General features: G+C 34.6%; 1 protein-coding gene across 2 annotated transcripts in view; it reads right to left on the minus strand.

Annotated features, from left to right (window-relative positions):
* LOC128998028 (uncharacterized) overlaps positions 1–25,331 on the minus strand; it is a 75,492-nt gene that overhangs the window by 24,327 nt on the left and 25,834 nt on the right. For both annotated transcript variants that reach the window (XM_054423964.1, XM_054423963.1), the window contains exon 3: positions 6,352–6,664. In XM_054423964.1, coding sequence (XP_054279939.1) covers positions 6,352–6,664 — 313 coding nt within the window. The remainder of the gene's footprint in view (positions 1–6,351; positions 6,665–25,331) is intronic.

A 25,331-nucleotide genomic window follows, 5' to 3' on the forward strand; every position in this document is an offset into this window, starting at 1 on the left:
TAATGTAAAATATTGAGGTACCTTCAATTATTTCTACTAATGTGATTTTATGATACTAAGCTACTTTGACAATCTCAACCAAACCTATGCAATATCATTAGTGTGTTCGATATGACAGAAAAGTAGCCTTATTTTTATTTAGCCCATGCGTTAACTCAGGTCACGTTATATTCCCAACTACACAGTATCAGTGTTAATAAGTGAAACATTAATGATTCTTGAATCTGATGACAGACTTTAGTGTGTTTTTTGCTATAATTGGTATGGTTACAAATAGTTACAATTTATTTTATTTACTTACTCTACTTACACCTTAAACATACAATTGGAAGTAAAGGACCATAAGGAAGGAACAAAGTTTTTGTTAGAGAGCTGAGGTGGGTTCCGAACCACCAGGTGGCAATATCATAGCCCTTAAAGCCATTGGTGATTGAGAGGATTTGAACCTAGCTTTCCATGACCTCTCGTCCGGTGCTCTAACAATCGACCAGTATATGTGATTAAAACTGTAAAGCACATTTAATCTCGATTTGTTTCTGCTTTATTGTATATTTTATCGGCTAAAAGCTTTGGCATTGTACAGTGCTCAAGTTTCGCAAATTAACATTCTCATGCTTTTCATGATCAAACATCTTCTCATGGCTTCTCGAAGCAACACGCCACAACTATGGCTTCGTTCACTTGACTTGTTCCGTTCCCTTCTTGTTAAACCAAACCCAGTCCGTTTCACTTAACCTTAACTAGAAGGGACAAGCTGGTTCTATAACAATTGTAAAAAATAACGCGTAAATACATTAATCGCAAGTTATATCTGTGAAACCAAACTTTATAAGTGTCCAATGTAAAAACCGATGTCAATATATGATCCCTAATATATGCAAAACAACTAACCAATAGTATATTCAATTACTAGTGCCGAAAGTGTCATTTTCCGGTGAACGCTCAAGTTTCATGTGTTTCATGTGTCATAGCCGAACACAGGAACACCAAATTCAACGTGCGAGGCAAAGCTGAGTATGTGAGTGTTATTTCGCGTACGATGCAAAGCCGAGAATAATTGAGACAAGTGCTGGAATATTACTAATGGTACAAGTTATGAACGATTCTTTTCATCACGACACCAGGATACTTACATAACAAACCTAAGTAAAATTAAAATTACAAATTGAAAATAAAACAAAAAGTTTATAGCAAACCTATATAACTAGACCGTAATAATAAGAAGTTCAATGCTATGTTAATTTTGCTATAAATTCGCTCTAGAGGTTAAAACAACACAAAACTGACTCATGTATTTTTCTGTTGACATTTGTACTGTCAAACAGTAAAAACAGCTGATTTAAATAATGAAAATAAATTTTAAACGAGTATAAGACGAACGGAGAACTGATTGAGGGAAAATCAGCTGATCGTTTCCCCTTGCTCTAAATTAAATCATGGGAAACAATTACTTTCTTTTATATCAGGTGATAACAAAAATCACTACTTTCTGTGAAGAGTGATTAAAAGGTATGAGGTAGGCTAATTGTTATACGTAGCAATCAATGTATGCAATTTAATGCTTGTTTCGACAGAATCGGTTGCAAACTGACCTTTCAAACCTGCCGTACACGATGTTGATTCTCTACTACATTTATATTAACAACAATAATTAGTGATGCAGCTGATGTCCTTGACATCAGATTCCTTTCTCCCTTGCGTAGCCTGTTTCTTCGTTTGTTTATCGAGCATTTTTTGGTCGAGCATTTTTTGGTCGAAGCATTTTTTGAGAAGAATCTATTTATAAACTCGTATTTAATAGGTTATAAACTATTAATCATTTACAAAACAGTTACAATTTTAAAATGATTTGTTAATTTGCATTTCTTTTTTGTTACACGATTACACCGATAAATCGTAAAAAAATTAGTCCTACGTCAATAAACATAACAGTGGAACCAAAAAGCAACTACTTAATAAGATAAGTAGTTAGGTAGCTTTATAGAAGTTATTAATGTGTTGTTGAAATCAAAGAACACCTAATGATTTAAGTAACAATATAAATAAACAAATAAACAAGGTTTTGTTCTATAGAGTATTTTAGCCGAGTACTAGTAATTACAGGATACCGATAGGCTATTTGTGTAATTGTAACGTGCTCTAGTTCAAGTGTTATTATCAGCAAAATCATATAAAAATTAAATCTATTTACTTATGATGTGTATTATATTATCCCTATATGTTGTGTGTCTCTTATACTCAGCAAGTTAGATTTTGTCATCAAGTTATTCAGGTAAGTAAAATAAACTACAAGAAATCATGTTTACTTATGATAATTATAACTAATAGAAATAAATTGGTTCTAAGTAATGCTGTGACTGAATTTTCCATTGTATAATGGAAAATAAAGTAATACCATATGGTATGTGATTTGTTTGAAATATAATAGGGAGAAACTCGTTATCGAGACAAAGTGTTCGCGGAAGATACATTATCTTATAAACTGATAATATACTTCCGACTTGGATAGAATCTAGAGAAAATTCTACAAATATAAAGTTATAAAATAAAAATATGCTAACATGAAATAAAAACTAAAGTTGAAAAAATAACAGGCAATGAATGCAAAGAAATGTATATTTCGTAGAGATAAAACTGCGAAATAAGAAAGTACACTTTTGTAATGGTGAAACTTGTGGTCCATAACTAACACAATTAAGGAACTCCACTTTGGTTTGTATTATGATTTCATTTGTATTTATGGTATGATGTTTGAATGAACTAACTAAATACCCCCGCCGCAGCAAACCTGCAGACTAAGCGAATTTCCATTAGCCTGATTGGATTTACTCTAAAATAGCTCCTAAAAATATCACATTTATTTTAATAACCCTATTTATATTAACCCTATTTAAATAGAATTAGTTTAACGAGTACTTTTGGGTATACTACAACAGGGAGCGTAAAAAGTTTGTTATTTTGCAAAATGTTAATAGTTTAGTAAGAAATGAATGTATTTTCCAAATTCGATCAAAATATGTTCATAAACAAGCAAACTGCAACAGTTGACTTATTCTCCATGAGAATAACAAGGGAATTTTAAATTAAATTTTTTTTGAATTTTCTCCACAACCATTAGGCGCACAATAACGCTAGAATATACTAAATTATTTGTTTTTTTAAGCCCTACAAAATGGTTTGGAAAGAAATTGTGAAATTTTGTGTTTTTAGGGTCAAAAATGGGAAAAACTTGTTTTTACCCCATAAAACCCTCCATAAATCCCCGTTCCCATAGTCCGATCATGCTGGTTCGCGAACTCGTTCGAATAAATGTAGGTTCACACGTTTATGGCAAATTTAATGAAGATCGGTTCATTTTTGCTCGAGTTATCGTGCTAACGGAACATAATTTACATATATGAATTTGAACGGATGGTGTTTTTGGCCTCCAGGGACCTCAAAACGAAAAAGTAAATCGGTCCCGGGTCCAAGTCTTACCATGAGTACTACGGTAATAGCTTATACCCTATATGGGAAATTCGCTAAAAACACGCATTTTCATGGATATTATAAGTGAATTATTTCGATTTATACAGGGTTAGGCAAAAGTTTGGAGCCCCACAGTTAACTTTTTAACGCGTTGCAGTAGGAAAACCAAACTTGGCACATATTTACAACATAAGAAATTGCACTTTTAGATCAAAGTTACAACTTTGTCCCAGCCCTCAAAATGGGGTATTTTGGGGGCAGCCCCAAATTTTCAAATGTAAACACCTATCATGTTTCCAAGAGGAATTGAATGGCGAAAACTAGAGGTCAATATCGCACCCCTAATCAAAATGGCAGCCATTTTAATTATTTAAGATGAACAAATAAGATAAAGTCTGGACACCTCCAGTTAACTTTAAAATTTTTGTTATTTTAATACTGATCAAAAGGTGAATTCTCAATTTTTATAAAGGTATGGTGAGTTTAGTTTTCCTGCTAAAACCTGTTAAAAATTTAATAGGGGGTGTTTACAAATGACTGCCATTTTGATTAGGGATGCGATATTGACCTCTAGTTTGCGCCATTTAATTTGTCTTGAGAAACCCCTCACATGATAGGTGTTTACTTTTGAAAATTTGTAATTTTGATGAAAAAGTGCAATTTCTTATGTTGTAAATATGTGCCAAGTTTGGTTTTCCTACTGCAACGCGTTAAAAAGGTTAACTGGGGGGTTCCAGACTTTTGCCTAACCCTGTATAAATAACTTGTTTAGTCATTAAAACAGCAAATACGTTAATATTTCGGGGGTTTTACGTGTTGACTTGCTCAGTTGAGCGATTATACTGTGTTTTCGGTGTACTATAACGTTGTTTTCGGACTCCGGAAGTCTAGGACCATAAAGTTTTCTACCATAGAATAATGAGTTAGATAAAATGTTTCTCTTCTTATTCTGTGGTTGTACTTAATAATTCCACCTCAAAGCATAATGTTTCTTTTTCGAAACTCTAAAATGATTTGAGGTTAATCAGGCAACGTACGCCATTCAAATTATTTATAATGTATTATTTGAATAAAAACCTCAGTAACTATTGTACATATACGTCACGAAGTCGTATAAAACTCAATTATTTACATTCAACTTATAATATAATAAAGAACATTCACAAATATACAAAGAAAGTTGATAAAAGATACAATCTCATTAATGCCAAAATGTAGAGAGATATTTATACATTTCACACAGATTTTAGTAGCAGAAGATTTCAAAATGTTTATCAACAGTTTTTTCTCCTCACTTAAGATATGTATATTTTTGTAGATTTAATTTTAGTTTAATTTTTCTAAACAGAAAAGCAACAAAAGTTTAAGGTATTTCTACAAGATCTGGGTTTTCCAGGTCGAAGCCCCGCTCGTCACTACAAACCTCAATGACAAATAAATGGAAGAGGGTAAAGGAAAAACATTCCTTGGTCAGCATTGTACATGATATTAAATTAATGGAAAGTATATAAAAAAAATCATTCGCCTATTGGGTCTGATGATGATTGGAGTGCCAGTCGATCTCGATCCCCACTTACTTTACACTATTATATATATTTACCGTCTCGTGAGTTAACAGTTTAAGTTTAAATATATGTTTAAAGTGTTATTAGACGTATTTTTGTATTTAATTTCCGTAAAGGAAAGTCATAATATGGCGATGACCTGTACCCACGGCTCATAAAAAGTTTTATATAAATGGTTACAGTATGTAGTTTCGAAGCACTTTCTTTAGTTGAAATTTGCATACCAGAAGTTTCGTCTCAGAGTAAACTTAGCTATGTGCAATCCAAAATATCCATTATCTAATGTACCGAATGAGTAAGACACTACAGTTTGTCATGTGGATTCCCAGTAGAATGCAAACAAGAGCTATGGACATTGTACATAGTTGGTGCGCAGGGCAGTTATCGAACCCGTGACGCGGCGTCGTGGCGTGACTGGACGATGTGCGGCAATCGCAGAAGAATTACACTCAGCAGTCAGCACGGCTGCACGCAAACACACACATTACACACGCACTGAACGCGTGCTTGCACGCACACACAAATACGGACACAATAACTTGGCCCGGAATATCTGCGAAGCAAATTAATTCCATAGAGGAACCCATTCCCAGCGCTTTAGATGAATTAAATGATAGCCAATCCTTATAATTGTTCTCATCTATCTTTGCTAAACCGGATACGAGAGAAAATAACAGCTACAGAGTGTATTGGACAAATTCTGAAACCGTATTGGTTATTTGTTTATCAATTTACTTTTGAGGGATTTTTCATCCATATTCAGCAATGGACATTAGGTGTTAATTAATTACAACATCAGTTTTCCCCTAAAGGTTTGTGTTAATATTGCTGTCTGAAGATTCTCCATAGACTCATACACTTCATGTACACTTATGTAACCAGGATTTTGTTTATTTATACAATAGGTACATAATCATTGACTCAAAATTTGCCACTATTGTTTAGCTAATCAAATTTTCTCATACAACGTAGCTTTATGAAGAAGAGAACAGTTAACATTTTGAAGGTGCATCCTCTATCAGGTACTGGGGATGTCTCTTCAAAATAAGGGCGAAACGTCGGGCACAACCTTTAACTGACAACGTGGTTGAAACCAAAAATATAAGTTTAAATGGCACCGGCCGCGAAAGCCTACGGTTGATAAATATATGGTATTAATAAAACCAAATGTAGAGTGGTGTAAAATGTTGTGGGAGAAAGTAGGTTTGTAAACAAACGTTTTTGTAAGTTATTTCAGTTAATGCCTTATCATACAATTTACATCAATTGAAGCTGTTATAACATATTAAAATCTAAGATGAAATGTAGCTTTACTTACCAAGTTTAGCACCTCGCCGGGCAACCTCGAGGAGGCAAAGGATCACGTGCTTCTCGTTCTTGCGCATGATGAGGTCGTCTGTCTCGAAAAGAAGGCACTCGAAGACGCCGAGGCCGCGACGACACCAGGAGATGAAGTTGGAGACGTTGTCTCTGGCAAAGAAGGTTCCAGCCTTGGCTCCAGGGAAGGAGCGAACCGAAGATAAGTTGAGGACCGATGCCGCGATTGTCTGGCCGGACTTGCTGTACTTGGCCCCCTGGTTCTGTCTGCGAGTTACATACTCTTCAGCGTACTTCCGGACGCTGTTGGCGTGCTGGAAAAGAATGAGAGAGTAAGGATGATGCAAGGAAATACAATATTATATGGCAAAGACAAATTAAATAATGCAATAAACTGACGCTCTTATAAAATACCGTATCACATAATAGGTGGGAATTGGTTGGCTGTTAAGCCGATAAGTTTTTAGATCCAATGGGTAGGGATAAAAGTTGTTAAGAGTAGATAGAGCATACAAGGACTGACGACAAACATCAGGCACATAAACAACAACAAACAAACAAACACACAAAGACATACAAAGGCCTGAACGTGAAAGTATAAATATCTAGCATTGTAGGAAATTGTGAAAAGCAACAATTTGCTAGTTCTCAGTAGGTAGGCTATTAGAGGTTGAATTACAGAATGAATGACACTCTTTGTGCATTTATCCTAAACTACGGTGTGTATATTCATCGTCTCGTTGAAGCTAAATTCTCAGTTTCGTATAAATATGCAGGTGCAGCGGAACAGCAAACAACGGAAAATCAAGGTATAACTTGATTTTGGGTCATAACACGAGTAAATATTTATCCGTAAGCAAACTAGTCTAACTAGGTTAAAATCCAAAAAGTTAAACTGTAAAAGATTGCTTAGACTGGTCATAAGGACAATTCAAATAGAAGCAACAAGTTTTTCAAGCTCAGTTGCCCAACAAAGAAGTTTCCATTGAATAACCCGTTAAATTACATAATTGTCTGCTACTTTCAAAACTTGGTTTCGTGAATAACTTTTAATAGCGTAGGTTTTTATTATTTTAAAAGGAATAGTAAATAAATTTATAATCTACATTTTTCTGTCATCTATAGTTTTTAGTATAAACGGACGTTTTCCACACATATAGGTGCACTTATACTTTCAAGATACGCAATTGATTAGATTCGACATCCAATAGGCTCAGGTTCAGTTGTAGGTTAAAATTGATTACCTCTGTAATTTCACTTTGATCTATCCTAGTTAACCTAATTTTTATTTTTCAGCAAGACAACTGACAAATGATAGTAATTTAGTTCACTGTATATTTACGTTTTTTTACTGCCAAGGAATGTTTCAACAAAAGCATGAAATATTGTGTGGAAAAAGAGAATAAATAACGATGATAAATATTTCCAAACATGTGCAACCAAACGGAAAGAGTCAAATAATCGTTTAGTATAAATAATTGTACAATGTCGAAAAACTTAATATCATTAATAGCCAAACAATTAATAACAAACGATTACAACACTAGGCTCGCGACATTTGTTATCAACAGACATTTCAATCGAAGGAACAACTTCATAGACACAATCGTCGACCTACTCGTGAACTATAATTAACCAAACAAAGGCCCAGTGAAGAGAAGCACTCAGATAGACATTCATAATTAATATTCATACACCAGCCACACAGGTTGGCGCCTCGCTTCCCACGACTAATGACTTTCCACAAGTTATTTTCGTACCTTCTTCCTTTCCAGTCGTTATTGAATTAAAAAATATGAATCCCCAGTAGCATATTTAGTTTGATTAGATTTAAATTCGAACACATAGTCAGTGCGGGCTGCGGACTGAGAGATGTGATTATGCTAATAGCAAGCGCGCGACAGTGCGTACCGGGGACGCAGGTGACAGAAGTGTGGTGGGCGCATGCGCTGTCTTCGCGCGGCCGTTGATCCGACCAGCTTTCTGACTTACTGTACACTGTTTATCATTTCGGAGTTCCACAGTCAATAAAAACATAACGTCAGTGATTCGGTCCCCTCAGTTTAACAAAAAAGTGTAAATACTCTTTCTAATTTTTATTGGGACTGTAACAGAGCTAATTCAAAGCAATATTTTTGGTTGTGATTTTGACAGATCTATAAACTTGTACTCATAGATGTGTCCTGACAAATGTTCCTTATACTCTAGGTTATCGCCGATATACTAACTAGTTATCAGTATTGATTACAAGATATGCTGGAATCTGGAATCAACAAAATTTATTCATACACAATTTTCAGTGAATGAAACAAATCAATGTTTCAACTTTTATGTAAATTAGATTGAATTTGGAATTGAATAGATAGGCTTGCCTTCTACTCATCTTTATGGTGAAATATCAAACACGTTTAAACAAACGTGTGGATAACCTTTAAAATTACTACTTTACTTGGTGAATCATTTGTTATACGTTGTTTTTTTTATATTAACTTTAATTTCTTTTAGATTAATTAGGAAATATTGTTGGCCTTTAGGGAGTTTTCTGTATAACTTTGAGTATTTTTGCTTATCCATGATATATTAACTATGGTATTTTTCGTGTTAAGAAAGAAAGAAACAAATAGTATTAATTATAAAGGAATTAGAGGAATTAGTCGTATTGACAAATTATTTAAAATAGCATCTGTATTTAGAGGCAGAAATAGATTGTGGCCTACGTCCTGACTTGACTTAAGCACATCTGAGTATGTAGCCTTGCATTGTGTAGACCTACGCGCCCTCTCCCACTTGCTGTGGTATGCACCCTTCCTTACATTCTTTATTTCGTTTCTTCTAGTTCCTAATTGTGAATAATAATTCGATTATTGTACACTAACTGACATGAAACATCTAATAAGACACTTAAACGTTGATCCACAGTTGCATCATATTACTTGGATACAAGATGGTTTGGTTTTAAGAGACGCTAATTACCTTGTATCGTCTTTTGGACATTGTTCAATATTTACTGTTACTGTGCAAAAAGAGCATCAACCTTCAATTTGTGTTTGTCTATTTTACAGTAAAATTGTTTTTAAAATGTTTGCCTTTGCAGCAAAACCGGATACTTCAGTACATGTGTTGAGTGGCTCTTTTCTTCTCTAAGACAAAACAAATATGTTGATTTCAAGGACATAGATTTTATACTTTCATAGCTTTAAAATTTGTTATCTAACTTTGTTGAAGAAAATAGTCCATACCAACAAAAGTACTATTGTATCGTTATTAAAAATTGTGTGTATTTATCATCGTATCTCGGTGTCTCTTAACTACAATATACGAGTTTTTAGGGAGCTATATTTTAAAGGTAAACAATATACAAAATTTAACGTTTTTGTGAATGAATTGCTTAAAGAATCATGCAGGACGATTTAAATATAGTTTATCAAACTGAACAAAAGTGTATTTTCAAACCTCGTTAACATTCCGACCTCGGTATCGCCTCGGTAAGGTGGGGACTCCTGGTGGTCGAATTCTGTAAGGAATACAGAAAAACTCAATGCAAGAAAGACTCACACGCCATTTACAGTTTTGCAGCCGTATTCAATTGAAATCGGCAGCTACGTGAACGGGTCCTAAAACTTGACAAGGAGCTCGTCCAAAAATTAGTCAAAGGTCCTAGCGATGGAATGTTCAAGTGTGTATAACTCTTTTTATTAGGATTATTTTTAAATAAAGACATCTACTATACTTGTCAAAGTGCAAATTTAACAACAGAACTGCGTAAGGATGTTTCGGAATTAGAACAAAGAGCAATTAAATATTTAAGTCTGCATAAGAAAACAAAAATTGGGTTAAAACATTACTAAATAATTAACTTTACGAACTGCAACAATGCAGAAGTGTCACAATTGCAAGGTGGATTGGTCCAAGTTGGAGTTGTTGAATGTATCCAGTGCAGAGCGCCTCAGGGTTAGCTCATCTCACCCCCTCTCCTTATCTACTTCAGCAACCCTCTCAGCAAAATATTCGTAGAGAAGTAGAAAATTCTTTATGGAGGCTGTCAGAAAACATCTTAGTTTTGTAACTGAGTTGATAACTTATGGATATTTAAATTAGGATATATAACAAATACCACACTATACTAACGAGAATTTCAATATCATAGCCGAAATAATTTTAATATGGATAAGAATTTATTTATGTAGCATAACATGTTACGAACTACAAACTAGTTCAAAATCATACCAAACTATCTAAGCACAGATACCGTGTGGATTTGGTAGCTTTGCCGAGAAATTTTGAAACCCAAAACCTAGCAAAACGTACACCAATATAAAATCCTCCTTTTTGAGAAGTATTACCGTGCAAAAAATATACTTACGGTGCAAACTAAAAGTCTTTCTAAATCATTGAGCGACACATAACAGATTCTTTATTAAGGAAATTAAGGGCGAAAAGGTATTCATCCTAATTTAATACATGGTAAATTAAAAAGAACTGTAAATTTAGCAAATTACATGGCAATATCAAGTTGATTTTTTTAGTAAGCGTTCTCTGAATTTTGATTAAAAAACATCATTGTATAGCGACCTAGTACTTGTAAAGCATAATGAATACACCGTCATACTCACAAAACTCATAATTAACATGTCCCAATATGTTATAGTAAAAGACAAACCACAAATCGCACCAATAAGTAAATGGCTTTAGATTCTACATGTGTTGGTTGTCACATCTTTATGTTATAACTTATAACGGTTTACTCAAGATTTTAGATTAGTGCTTAAACATTGCGTAAACTGTATTCAAATTTGAACATTTTATAATCTTTGTAGAATTATCAGCTATCGTGTTTAGTGAATGTTATCAAATAGAATGTAGGCCAATGCTCCCATTTAGGAATAGGCGTACTTCCAACCTGTAGGCTAGTTAACACACACTGAACTTTATACATTTTTGTGTACAAGTAACCTTCGGTAATTGTTGTGGGAAAATAAATTGATTGGCGATTATCTTATAATAACGGCACAATGGTTGTTATGTACACGCCAAAAGTAAACCGGACATGTTAAGAAATTTGTTAATCAAAATATTTAAATATTTCCCACCTACTTGAATGGATTCCCATTCCCTTATAATTCCCGGAAACCGATATTGTGATATGGATCTTTATAGATAATACTAAGAATAGTTGTGTTATATATTTTGCTTCTGTACTTCTTATATTAATCCATAAGTTAATTATTTATATTGTTCATATCATAATATTTACTTTTCAATTATGAATAGATAGTTATGCAAGTTACAAGTGCTTGTAGTCTGGATGAATGGAGCTAAGAAATATTAAATGAATGTGGTAAATGAATGTGAATATTAAATTAATTTGAGTAAGAGACTTAAGAGGTGGTTACTTACTTAAAGTCTCTTACTCAAATTAATTTAATCAGTCTCGGGTATTAATAACATGTATAATAAATAAATAAATCGCATGCATTTTTTTCTTTGTCACTCAAATGACACACATGCCACTGTCCATGTAGACTTTTCCTTTTTTTTTGCATAATTTAAATTCCAGTAGTTTTTCAAAAGAGATATATTGCTTTTTCGAGTGAAATAACTATGATTACTTTGTTAATATATATAGGAAATAAAATGCATTTCGAACAGCAAAATAACTAAAGGATTGAAATCGCCCTAGGTCTCGACGTAGAGTGGTTAGTTGTTGGTCAACAGGATATATTGAATGAAGTATTCCGTTTACTGGAGCAGGACAAAAGCTCTGGGAGACTGACCAATTACCCTCCCCTCTCCTCAATTACCCTTCCAATACTGACCAGTGAGAGTATTAGGTAAATGTTGCTTAGAGAGGAAAGCTAATCGATGTAGCTAGCTTGAGTTCACAGGAACGTCGAAGACTCCACTCTGAATGATCGAGTTTATCTGTTAGAACATCAAAAGTATTAAACACTAAGCTGTATCGAGGGTAAAAGTATAACGACTGTTTGTAATCTGTTGAGTAAGTCCTCTTCACGAATTAAATTGTTCCTCTGCGTTCCTTCAGACAAGAACATCCTATATTGTACGGATATTTTTAAAGAAATTTGATGGTGTTGTATGTTTTCTAAGAACGGCGTTTTCTAATGTATGTTTTAACACGTTAAAGGTATAAATAAAAATAATCCTATTTGTAGAAAATGAAAATGGAACATTAGCTACAATAGCCCACAGCATTTAGTATTTTATATTAAATAAATATGACCACCTAATCCATCATGGCTCATGCAGGAGTTTGTGGTAATAGTTTGTGACTAAAGTTTTATAATATTGTCTCTATATTTTGGGATATAAATTTCAATTTATAAAATTTTAACCTCGTTCACACAAGTGTTTTAACCTAACCTAACCTAAATTTTGATTTAACTGTCCAACAAAACTATGATTTCATTATTAGAACCTGTCGGTAGTATTTTGATGCAGACCTTAATAGTTATCTTAAATACACGAAGAAAATAGTCTGTAACTGGTTTTTAATAACTTTTGAGATTAAACCAATTTTAAACTGACATATTTAAGACTGATTTAGTGAAGAGTGAAGATGTAATGTGTGTGTGTGTGAGCCTTAAAACTAAAGTAATTAGAAAATCACAAGGATCGACAACGTACAGTGACAGTACCACATTCTAGAAGCGATTCGTTTAATTATTTTACAATTGAGTATAACATGGCTACAATTTGTACATGTAGATGGGATGTCTACTTCAGAGCTCAAAAGTGAATAGTTAGATATTTCTTAGCTCCATTCATCCAGAATTGTCAAAGTAAATTATTAAATAATTACTATTTATAATAATAAATCATTATTTATTATTATTCAGAACGGTATTTGATCTCATCTTTGTTTTTGATGGGATCAGTGTTTAACTAATTTATATCTTTTAATTTACAGTAGAACCACCCCAATAGTATATTAAACAAGCTTGGTGTGTATGGGCCAAGAACACGTCATCGTCTACTATTGGGCAAGGGACCTCCGAGACGGCCGCAGTGCTGCTGCGCCTCTAGTTTCCCAACCTACCGTCTGTGGGTGGCTAGACTTGTTTCTGCCGCTATGACCGAACAAAGTCCCTCCTCTGGATCGTTACCATTTTTGCTACAGTACACTGTACGCTGTACACTATAAAGGACAAGGTTAGACTCAAGTTGACAATTCATTACTCATTAATTTATCTCAAATGAGTAATAGAGTCTACCGAACTGGGATATTGCAGTGGCCGAAGGGTGTTACTTGTGTTATGGACCTACACGCCACTGGGAAAATACAGTGACCGAAGGGTGTTACTTGTGTTATGGAACTACACGCCACTGCGAAAATACAGTGACCGAAGGGTGTTACTTGTGTTATGGAACTACACGCCACTGGGATAATACAGTGGCCGAAGGGTGTTACTTGTGTTATGGACCTACTCGACACTGGGAAAATGTAGTGGAAGAAAGGTGTTACTGGTGTTATGGACCCACACGCCACTGGGAAAATACAGTGACCGAAAGGTGTTACTGGTGTTATGGACCTACTCGACACTGGGAAAATGTAGTGGCCGAAAGGTGTTACTGGTGTTATGGACCCACACGCCACTGGGAAAATACAGTGGCCGAAGGGTGTTACTTGTACTATGGACCTACACGCCACTGGGAAAATACAGTGGCCGAAGGGCGTTACTGGTGTTATGGACCTACATGACACTGGGAAAACACAGTGGCCGAAGGGCGTTACTGGTGTTATGGACCTACATGACACTAGGAAAATACAGTGGCCGAAGGGCGTTACTGGTGTTATGGACCTACAAGACACCGAGACAACACCGTGGCCGAAGGGCGTTACTTGGTCCACTCCTCGTCTTCGGTCGACGCATTTCTTTCCTTCCGGTCCATGATTAAAACAGTTCCGGTCCAGTGATGCAGTGGTCTCCGACCCGAGACTCGACTACCGGGTTTCACCTCTTCACCTGGTGTAGCCAAGGCATTGTTTTACAACATGGGGTTTCTTCTTCCTGATTCTTGTCATCAAAAACGCATTGTTTAAAATCATAATATTCACATCACGTCCACTGTGTAAATTTAGACATTGGCGTTGGTGACACCTAACATAAATTAATAGCGTGTTTATAGGACGAGTATAATTATCGCCCCTGTATCCTGTAATGAACAAATAAAATACTACATGAACATCATTCGTTAGCTGCTTAACAAAATAGCTATGGCAATGCGTCAATCTTCTTTTATACAAAGAAGCATAATAATGATTCTTGTAGAGCTAGGCGATTTATTTATAAAAATTTTAAGGAATGGAATTCGCCAACCCTTTGCGTGCTGTCTTTATAGGTTGTTGTTGGAATTGTTCGCCACCCCCGACTAAAATATTTGATACTTGCCTCGCTCCCCTTTTGTGATTTTATTGCTAAAGAACGTGTAGAAATGTGACATCATAACAAAAGTCCCCTTTCTTATTTTGGACGTCTATATAACAAGAGGGAGAAGGCATTTTATGATTTTATTTTTTGTAACCATCTTGTATCGCACAAATGGAAATTGCATATCCAATGAACAATTGCGCCTCAAAATATTGAGCATGAATTACTATATAGGTTCTTAAATTTGAAAGTGCAGTGTTATTAACGTTATATACTTCTACAATATGCCTGCAAAGTAATTCATGCATTCCATCAAATCTTTAAGTCATTGATGTATATTTGGTGTAGACTTGTCAAAAATGTAATTTGCTCTTGATCCACAAGACTTTTCTCAAACTTTCTGTATACACTTCCAAGTGATCTGGGCTGGATATAGTGGCAGGAACAAACAGTAATAACGAATACTAGTACAAGACTGTGTGATTAATCCTTCCAAACCACTATCCTTTACACTGCTAGCGGCCTCACCAGTCTAACAACATAAGCGTATATTTGCCGTAAAGATGGCATCATCGGTGCAAATTGCTAGCTATAAAACATTGTTTTGGACTTTCTCTGGAGGAAGATGTGCTGTATTTAAAGTTTTAAGTGGCACACTGTGTACGTAACGTTCGTCGGCCCGCTGTACGTTGCCGTTGCTCGCCAAGGCATTATTGAGCCGTGTGTATTCTGGTCGTGTGTTCAATTGTTTAGCCCTAGTCGGTCACGCTGCACTCTAAGATTCAACAGTTGCCTCGGCTTTCTAATTACGTATTTGCGATTTTGAAACAGTATATTACTTGGATAATTTAAATCAAGTTTCGGCAAAATCTTCTCTTACAATTTGAGGCCAAATAATATTGACTTTACACACAGTATCTTGCCATTGCCATGACATATATAGTCTAATATAACATCATAATAGTGAGAAGAAAATTTAGTAGCCGGGCGGAAAGTCTTGGGCTCGAATCATGGTCCCTCCATTCACAAAAACATAAGTTTTAGATTTTGAATTAATCAGCCTTGACACTTTTAATACTTTTAATATAGGTAAGATTTTCATTACTTTTCCCTGAAGTTGTCAAATGTTCACGCTGTACATGTTTCGAGCTACTTACAGCTCATCTTCGGCAGCATTCTTGTATTTGAAATATCACATTTGTTGACTACATAAAGATTTTTGCAGTAGAGAATATTAGTTTTTAAGTTTTGAGAATTACTGGCAAAGAATTTCACTAAACCTTTCAAAATGGCAAGTTTTAATGGATATTTCCATTATATAATTATGCTAAATGTATATACACCTCAAGAAAATATTGACACTAAAAAAACCCTCAAATCAACATTGCCTTATACCAGGATCACATTTAGTACCTTTTAGTATCATAGTCTTAAGTGATTTTAGTACATACTACTTGATACACACTACTAATGTTGTGCTGTAGCAACATTAAAAGTTGTTGCGTGTTGAATGTTAGCGTTAGCATGGCCTGCTGTATAATTATTGACGTGTACCGATCACCTATCAGGAAAATTACAGTCGCATAGAAACCTCTTGGAACTAATTGATTATTGGAGTAAGGCAACGGCGCGCCGCCGGCGGCTTTTTATCAGATGGGGCCGCTGTACCAACGCCGCCGCACCGGTGGTATCTTTGATTTGGGCCCCTTGAGGACAGTGTTATATCATTAAACAATCATTTGTTTTTTAATAGCTGTTTTATTACTAAGAGTTGTTTTACAGCGTCTTGGAACACTTTAAAATACGTAGGCTACACAAATGCTGTACTTTTATATTCATACTATAAAAGAATACGCAAAACTACACATTTTTAACAAGAAGGTCGGCCTCTACATTCAAAAGGGAACTGTAGAATCTTGGTATTCTCCGATGATTGCGTATAGGACAAGATTGATTAAGTAGTAAAGTATGAAATTGTCAACAAATATGGTGAGGATACGATAGGCTATATATTCCCTCCATAAATAATAAACAGAAAGTCTTCATACTATCAGATATAAAGCCTGTTTTTTCACACTAGTAATCAAAATGGCGTTTAGCATTTGTTTGGTCGATTTTAAGAGTTTCCGTTACATTTGGAGAAGCAGTCTCGGCAGAATCAATCCGTGATAGCACTTCACTGAAACATTGACATTGGTGAACATTGCAATCGAACAATTGGTTCTGTGTTCCGAACCTTTTTTTTTTGAGCAAACTCTTGATCGTTGATGTGAAACTGAATAAATCCTAAATTTGGTAAAGGTATTAACCTGAATTTCCCGTTACATTTCAACAGCAAAAGTTGAACTACCCAAATCAAATATCATACTTTTGAACTGTTGGTGTTTATATTATGTTCCCTAGGACCATATAAGATCAGACTGTTATAGATTTATATAGTTTTTATATTTCGATAATCCATTGGACATTACGGATCAAACATTCTCAAATTGAGAGACCCATGACCAAATTTTGTTGCGATTTAGAGCTGAGCTGCCTTAATACCTTTAATGAAAACCACAGACGTTTCTCAATTATTGTATACTCTTTTACAACCAACTTTCCACTGCTTTCAAGCTCCGTTGTTTATCGGACTAAGGCAGTAAAACTTCAGTATAAAAAGTGTCTACTCATCAGAATTTGAAGCCTTATATTATGTTATGATTATAACTTGAGCTACTCGTCATACCTTGTGTTTACTGTGAATTCCAATGCTATTCTTTATTTATATTCCGTTTACAGTTGATTCCGAATAACGCAACATAAGGTTTTGTGCTTAACTGTCTGCTTAAAAGTCTGGATAACTGGACGAGCTTCCTATCAGGACCTTCGGACTTAGGCTGAGTTACCCATAAGATCTTATGTTTGTATTGGATAATGAGTTACTCCCACTTTCAGGATTTGTGTATACAGTATATACATTTAGTTCCCTATCAGGTGTTATGTTTGTCTCTTAAACGAGTTGAACATTACGACGGAGGCTTCGCCCCACCACGGACTGCTCTCTGGGAGGTTACTGTGTAGACGTTACAACCAGTTATGACAACAAATCTTCCGATTTAGTAGCCGCCTGACAAGCATCTGCCGTGGTTAGTGAGACAGATAATATATAAAGGGCAATAAACTTACGACAGGTAATAAAAGCAAATTGCCTACTAGTACAAAGTCTGTTCTGCGGTCTAGCTGGTTGCTGTAACTGCCTTCCTCTCATGAACCCCTTCATTGGCGATTGATGGTATCCTTCTAATGAGAACCAGGGTGTGCCGGAGTATAAACGTCATTTTGATGTATATGCGTAGGTATATGGTTGAAACAATTAGAATAATCTCCTTTGAGTAACGTTTGATTTGATCTTTTACAAAGTTCAAAAAGTGAATCTCAAGTTTTTCTATGAAGAGGAGATCGGATTAATGATCTCTATATACCAAAACAGTTTCAAAAGCTTCAGTTAATTCTGAATTGGTTCTGCAGAGGTTGGTCACTCAAAGCTCCATAAAAGGTGTTAGAGTATTAATTTGGTTACAGCTTGAGTACTTATGTGCGATTGCAGTTGCAATTGCCATAAGGCACAATATAATGAATAGTACTGTAGATACATTTTGATTTTGATTACTAAACATGAAGAGTCAGAAAAACGACAGAGGGAAATTCCTACTTTGGTCAAAATATATTTTGCACCTAATAACATTTAACCGTTTACAATGTTGTTTATAAATTTACAATGATGAATGACTCCGTAGATCCGATTCTAATTAAATTAGTAAACACGTGTAAACTTACGTTCATTTGAGCGTGTTTACCAACCAGTATGACCGGGCTATGAGAACAGGGTTTTGATGTTTTATGGGCAAAGATTAGAGTTTCCCATTTTTGACACTCAATAATATTTTGCAATGTCTTTCTAACCCATTTTTAGAACTTAAAAACAAACAATTTAGTACTTTAAAGTGTTTTTGTACGTTTAATGGCAACTGAGAAAAAATAAAATTAAAAAACTATGAGTTCCATGTTATTTTTATGGATATACGTAAAATGTTGTGGTTTCATAGTCTATGAATCCATCTAAATCAAATTTGAATTTTTTCCATTTCATACTAAAAAGATAATTATACTTCACTAAAAAAACGACACTCTACTAACTTCCCTGCAGCAGCTAACCTAAAATCCTGATTTACTTTGTTGTTGTTGAGTTTTTGTAGGCAACAACAAAGGTAAATCTAATATTATTCAAGTTATTCAAACTGGGATGGTAAAAAATAAACCTAATGTTGTGTAATTAGTGAATAAATGTGACACTTTTTAGGAAATATTCTAGTGAAAATCCAATCAGGCAAATGCAAATACGCTTTTTCTGCAGGTTTGCTGTGGAGAGACCATTTCATTTCGTGGTATTTTTTATAAACAACTTTAATCTGACATGAGAGTGTTATTTATCTACTTTAGCGACCACTTACTTATAAGACACTCCTAGCGTTAGTCACTCGGAAGATAAGGCAGTGTTCAAGTTATGTGTAGGTGTGGTGTTACAGGCTCTTATCTTTCTGAGGAAAGAGAGATGAATTGAGAGGGGGAAACACTTAGTATGCAGTTTTATTCCTTGAATACGAACAAACAATTGAGATTAAAGATACTTACGTATCTGTCTCCATTAAGTTGGACAGATCTAGTTTAGTATGCCCTATGAGACATATGGTACCATTTCCTGACCATATGTAATTTAAAATTTATCAGGTCAAGTGGTAAGTTCTTTATTTCAAAAAAACCAACATAAATCAAAACTATTTGGAGAGACGTTTCAAAGCTAAATCTAACTCCATCTCCCTAGTGATCAATACTTCACGTTGGCTCTGGAGTCCAGCTACACACCTGGTTCAGCTTCCAAATAACATACTGATCTATATATCCCGTTACTTGGTGCCATTGTTAAGTTAGTGATATGATGAGCTGATGTAATAGTTAACTCCTAGTTTGTATTCGTACGATTGTATCGTCTAACAAGACACTAAAGAGTGGTATTACTACGTTCTTGCTCTCCAAACACTACACCAATAAATATAAAGTAATGCACTAAATTCTAAAAGCAATTATAAATACCTGATGAATACTGGAAACAATGCTAAATACAGTATAATGCAATTTAGGGAAATGCTAAACTAAAGGTTCCGGTATACACCCTAGAGGTGCAAAGTGTTACAGTTCATTACAAGGTAAGACATTATTGCATTTACTGGATGCACTTTTTTAAGTCTTTTTTTCTCAAAATGTGAGCCTTAAGGTGAATTTAAGACCAACTGCAGAACGATTTACCATTACATTATTAACGCAGGTAATTTTTAGGGTTCCGTTTTTGAGGGTCTTTGACATTGCGGTTGCAGTAGGTAATTTAGCAAACTGTTATAATTATTCAACCAAAACGACCTGCGTTGTTTCTTCAGAACAGAGTTGGTAAAAATTATTCTAAATTGGCAAGAGTTAGCGAATTAAGAGTTAAGAGGTTCGTGAGTTCATGCAATGGTGGTTACGCAATTAGGCCTAACCAAGAACCATTGGCTTATGACGTCTAGTCATACAAATGCATTATTTAAAGTACTGCCACGTTTAGAGTGTAAGCGATATACATTATAGTTATTACTGTTCTAACTATGCAAGACCAAGATTCATTTCTTGAGATTAATGAGATTTATTTATAAATACTACATTTGCAATGCTACAAATCAACCACGTTGGCACACAAGTTTAAATATGTTTTGGTTTCTAAGCATAATAACAAGCAAAATATCCTAATTATTTTATAATTATTAATACAATTCTCATTACAAGTTCTACAATGCAATTTGTAGTACAACGGTATTCATCATTGAGCATATTATTAGAAAATATTGATACTGTAACATGATATTTTTGAATAAGTTGCATTTTACATTTAAAAAAGTAAAATTAAAAAATCTATTTAACTTTAATTCAAATTCTAATAAAAGATATATGACAGCAACTTTCATACTTTATAAATTACTAAGACTACTAAGACTTATCACCGATATTTAGGTTGTATAGTCCTGCTTTCGGTTTTAAGAATAACGTTGAACCTATTAATTATGTGTTGAGTAAATAGTTTTAATCTTTATACAAAGATGCTGATATCAGTTTCATGCTAACGAGAATGATAGAGGTAGTATGCTTTTGATAACGAAACTGATACAAGTTTCATGCTTCTCATAACGAGACTGATAGAAGCAGTCCACGCTTTTGATAACGAAACTGATACAGGTTTCATGCTTCCGATAACGAGACTGATAGAAGTAGAACATGCTTCTGATAACGAAACTGATACAAGTTTCATGCTTCTGATAACGAGACTGATAGAAGCAGTCCACGCTTTTGATAACGAAACTGATACAGGTTTCATGCTTCCGATAACGAGACTGATAGAAGTAGTACATGCTTTTGATAACGAAACTGATACAAGTTTCATGCCTTTGATAACAAGACTGATAGAAGAAGTACTTGCTTTTGATGACGAAACTGATAAAAGTTTCATGCTTCTGATAACGAAACTGATACAAGTTTCATGCCTTTGATAACGAAACGATACAAGTTTCATGCTTCCGATAACGAGACTGATACAAGTTTATGCCTTATATGACGAGACTGATATAATCTTATGCTTACGATAACGAGACTTAAAGAAGCTATATATTTCTCATGTGGTAAAGTTTGTTATGAAAGTACAATAACTTGTTATAGTCCACATCGTGGTGCTGTCGGTGGACGGGCCTCTGTGACCAATCGAAGGCCCCAGGACAACAGCAAGGCTACCGTTGAATCGATCACGTATTGTCGCGAGGCCGTTGTCGTGTCAAGAGATAAAGTAGACTGGATATCTCACGAAACATGTCAAACATAAAGTCAACAGTTTAATCCGCCAATATTACAGGATTGACGAGGATTGGCATCATGGCGTCAAAATACAGAGAGCGCTGACAGCAATGACAGATAACACATATCTCTGAAAAACTGAATATTGGTGTCAGAAATTCAGGATTACAGGATAAACCATTTGGCTGATTGAACAAGTCAGATGTATAACCAAAAGTTCGGTTCACTGACGTTGAATATACCAAAATGAAAGATAATTTACATTAAATTGAACACCTTTGTAATAAGCACAATGACTAGTATGATTGTGTTTGAACGATAATTAAACATCACACTGGCTCAAATAGCTGAGTAGCACGAATAAGCGAAAACTAACGGATAGTCAGCTAATAAAGTAATACCAATCCCTAATAATGCAATATTGGTACCAGGAATTCTTTAAAAAATCAGGACTGCAATAGAAATGTAATGTTGTAAATGACTGAGCCTAACTTAAGTTCGGTTTAATTTTTCAAAACTATTATTTCATTTCATTAAACCAAAATATCTTGAATTGTGTACCCTGATAATAAATACAAAGACGATTATTTTGAAAATTTTTAGCGATAAGTTGACGACTGGGTTTGATGGTGGTTAGCAAGGACGATTGTGAATCATTAACTATTGAATTTTATCTAATGATCATTAACCATGGCCCTGTAATAATGTTCATTACTTGATTCGTTATTTAGAATATCGACCATAATCTATTAATTTACTGACTCTAGACCTCAATAACTGATTTAGTATCGTGTCAACTATCAACTATTATCAACCGACGAGAGATTATTGGCTATCGATTATCGAACATTGGCTACCTGTTTAATATTTGCTATAACGTAAACACTATTGGCTATTGACTAAGACCTTCAATAACTATTGATTACCAAGTTGCCTATTGGAAATCAATCCTTAATAATCGCATAGCGACTATCAACTATCGGCTGTCAATTTTTGGCTATCGAATACTGATTATAATATTGACTGAAATTATAAACTATTGGCTACATTGTATTGACCTATTGGCTATTGACGATAGGTTATCGACTATTAGTTATTACCTATTTACTATCAACTATTGGCTGTTAACCACTAGATATTGGCGATCGATGGTTGGTTATCGACTATCGAATGTTGACTATTGACCATCGACAGATGAATCTTACACACTTGCACTTGCACAACTGAGATATTTGATAGACTGAGACCGTCTCTGAGTCCGCAGTTCGAGTCTCACGGTCGTGAAAGGTTGAATACGTGAGTTCCTCCATGTTATTGTTCTCTTATCACAAATTATCGACCAATCTGACTGATTTCTGATTACCTTGTTCTCTGATAAACCCGATTGAGGGCTTAATATACTTCTTCACGATTTTCTGAGGACAAAAGACCAAGAAAGGAAAAGTGGTCTTTCACAAATCTTCCGCTGCGGTTGCTGTTTTTATAAATTGGTGTATTTATTTTGATCAAAAACAGGCCATTAGGCTAATTATTGACTTTTGATTTGTGAGCTATTTACACTCCGTATTGTATTGTAATTTGGATAAATGAATTAGTTACAGTTACATAAATTTTAAATGCTGCTATATAGTAGATCAAGAGACTACTAACATTGGCAAAATTTTACTGTAGAAAGAAAATTATACATTTTGACGTTGTTGAGCTTACTGAATAATCAAAGAACTAAAGACTGTAATAAATATTTGTAAAGTCCTTGGCGTTAGGCAGATAATTTACTGTTAGTCAGTTATAATTTTAAATGTTTAACCGTTCTTGTAGCGTGAAACTATATTGTGAATTGTGAAAAAATACTTGGTGAACTCTATTGTAAACCCAAGGTTGTTTTAGTTGTGTATTTTTGAAACTATTTGAAAAGATGATGAATTCTGCATCAAACTTACGAAGAAGACAATTTACTACATTGTAGCCTGGAATATTATACGCATTGAGAAATAATTTAAATAAATACTTTATCAAAGCTTAAGGGCGTGCATTTAAATTAGCAGGAATGTAAATCTCTACGGGAATTGCATTGAATAAATATTTAAAGCAAAAAGAGTAAATATCGTCAAGTTATGTACAAATAGGTTTTTGCATTAGATTTCCATTGAACATACCAATAATTAATATCAGGCAATAATGAAAAACTAGGTGATATGGAACAATGCTCTAGTACGCGCAGAGCCCAAATATTATACAATGATTTAAGTACCACATTAGTGAATCGAAAGTGGTAAAACATGAAATGTAAGACATAGAGAGTATATTTCAGCGTCACATTTGGCCTTTGAGATAACTGTTGCACAATCACAATGCAGACTACAGTATATGGCGGCTGATAAAGATATTGCAATTTAGAGGCCATAAATTGTTGTTGGACTTGGACTTGTATAACGGGACTTATCAGACTGTCGTCATATTACAAGGTACAATAATTGTATCAGTTTTGGGTTTGATGCAGTAAGGTCATTGCTGAATTAAAGTTTAAATGGATGGAGTCTCGGGCAGTATTTAAAGGGGTCGGTTTAAAGGGCCACGATTCATTTCTATGCCAGTGATGTCCTCGTCCACACCCTATTTGCATTACCCCTGTTGTTTTGTAGCCTGTCAATGCTACACAGGGTGAATCTCTTGAAGGTGTCCACTATTAAATTAAGATAGACCGTTGGTGCCATAATGATGAAATGCACATTTTCCACACTAAACTAACCATAAGGAATAACTCACGAGAAATGCAAAATGTTTAATCATAGTAGAGATATCCGAATTTTACGAAAAATATAGGGCATTGAAAATAGTACCAAATTTTCCACATAAAGAGCCACCATTTTTAAACGAATAAATAATTGTTAAATTCTAATCGCACAAAAATGTCTGTATTTACTAGAGCTTTAAAATTGTGTATAAAATGACAGATGTTAGTATTTGATAATTGCGAGATTTGAACTTGTGCGCCTGTCGTTCACCACTTAATGTATTCGAAAAACATTATAAATATTTTAAAGTTATTCCTTCGGGTTGGTTTAGTAAGAAAGTTCCTCATTTCATTGGGTGATCAACGGTTTGTCTGAAATCAATATTGGACTAATCCTGATCCAGACGTTATTAATCCTGTATTTGTATATCATGTATGTATAATTGAAATACATATTCAAATACATATAATTAAAATAATATGTGTGTCCCCTAATAGAAATGATGTCCAACATAATCTGCATTAAATAATTTGCTCAATTATAACCAAACGCACATAGGACAGTTTCAATCAGAAGTCAAAAATATTTGGTTCTCGCAGGGAATATGTGGCGGCGTGTGGCATATATAATTATACAGTGCTGTAGGTAGAGTGAGCTGATCGGAGGACCGATGCCACTATGTGTTGAAAGAGATTAACTTCTCTACCTTGCAAATGGAGTGTGTGGGGAAACTTTATTCAGGTAAATCTTCAGCTTCTTGAGCTGGTTTCCTGAAATACTTACACCTCAGTAGCGGACTTTGTTCTCCTGATCCAAGTATATAAGAGCTAATGACAGTTTTGTGATTTTATTTGAATTAGCCGCAATTGCAATTTTTAATTTCCAACAAATATTCTGAGGTCTGAGGTAAGGTTTAGCCCCGGGTTAGGTTTACTTTTTCT

This window comes from Macrosteles quadrilineatus, unplaced genomic scaffold, assembly GCF_028750875.1.
Source record: "Macrosteles quadrilineatus isolate MER2022 unplaced genomic scaffold, UCM_ALF_1.0 Scaffold_7__1_contigs__length_78375512, whole genome shotgun sequence".
Lineage (NCBI taxonomy): Eukaryota > Metazoa > Arthropoda > Insecta > Hemiptera > Cicadellidae > Macrosteles > Macrosteles quadrilineatus.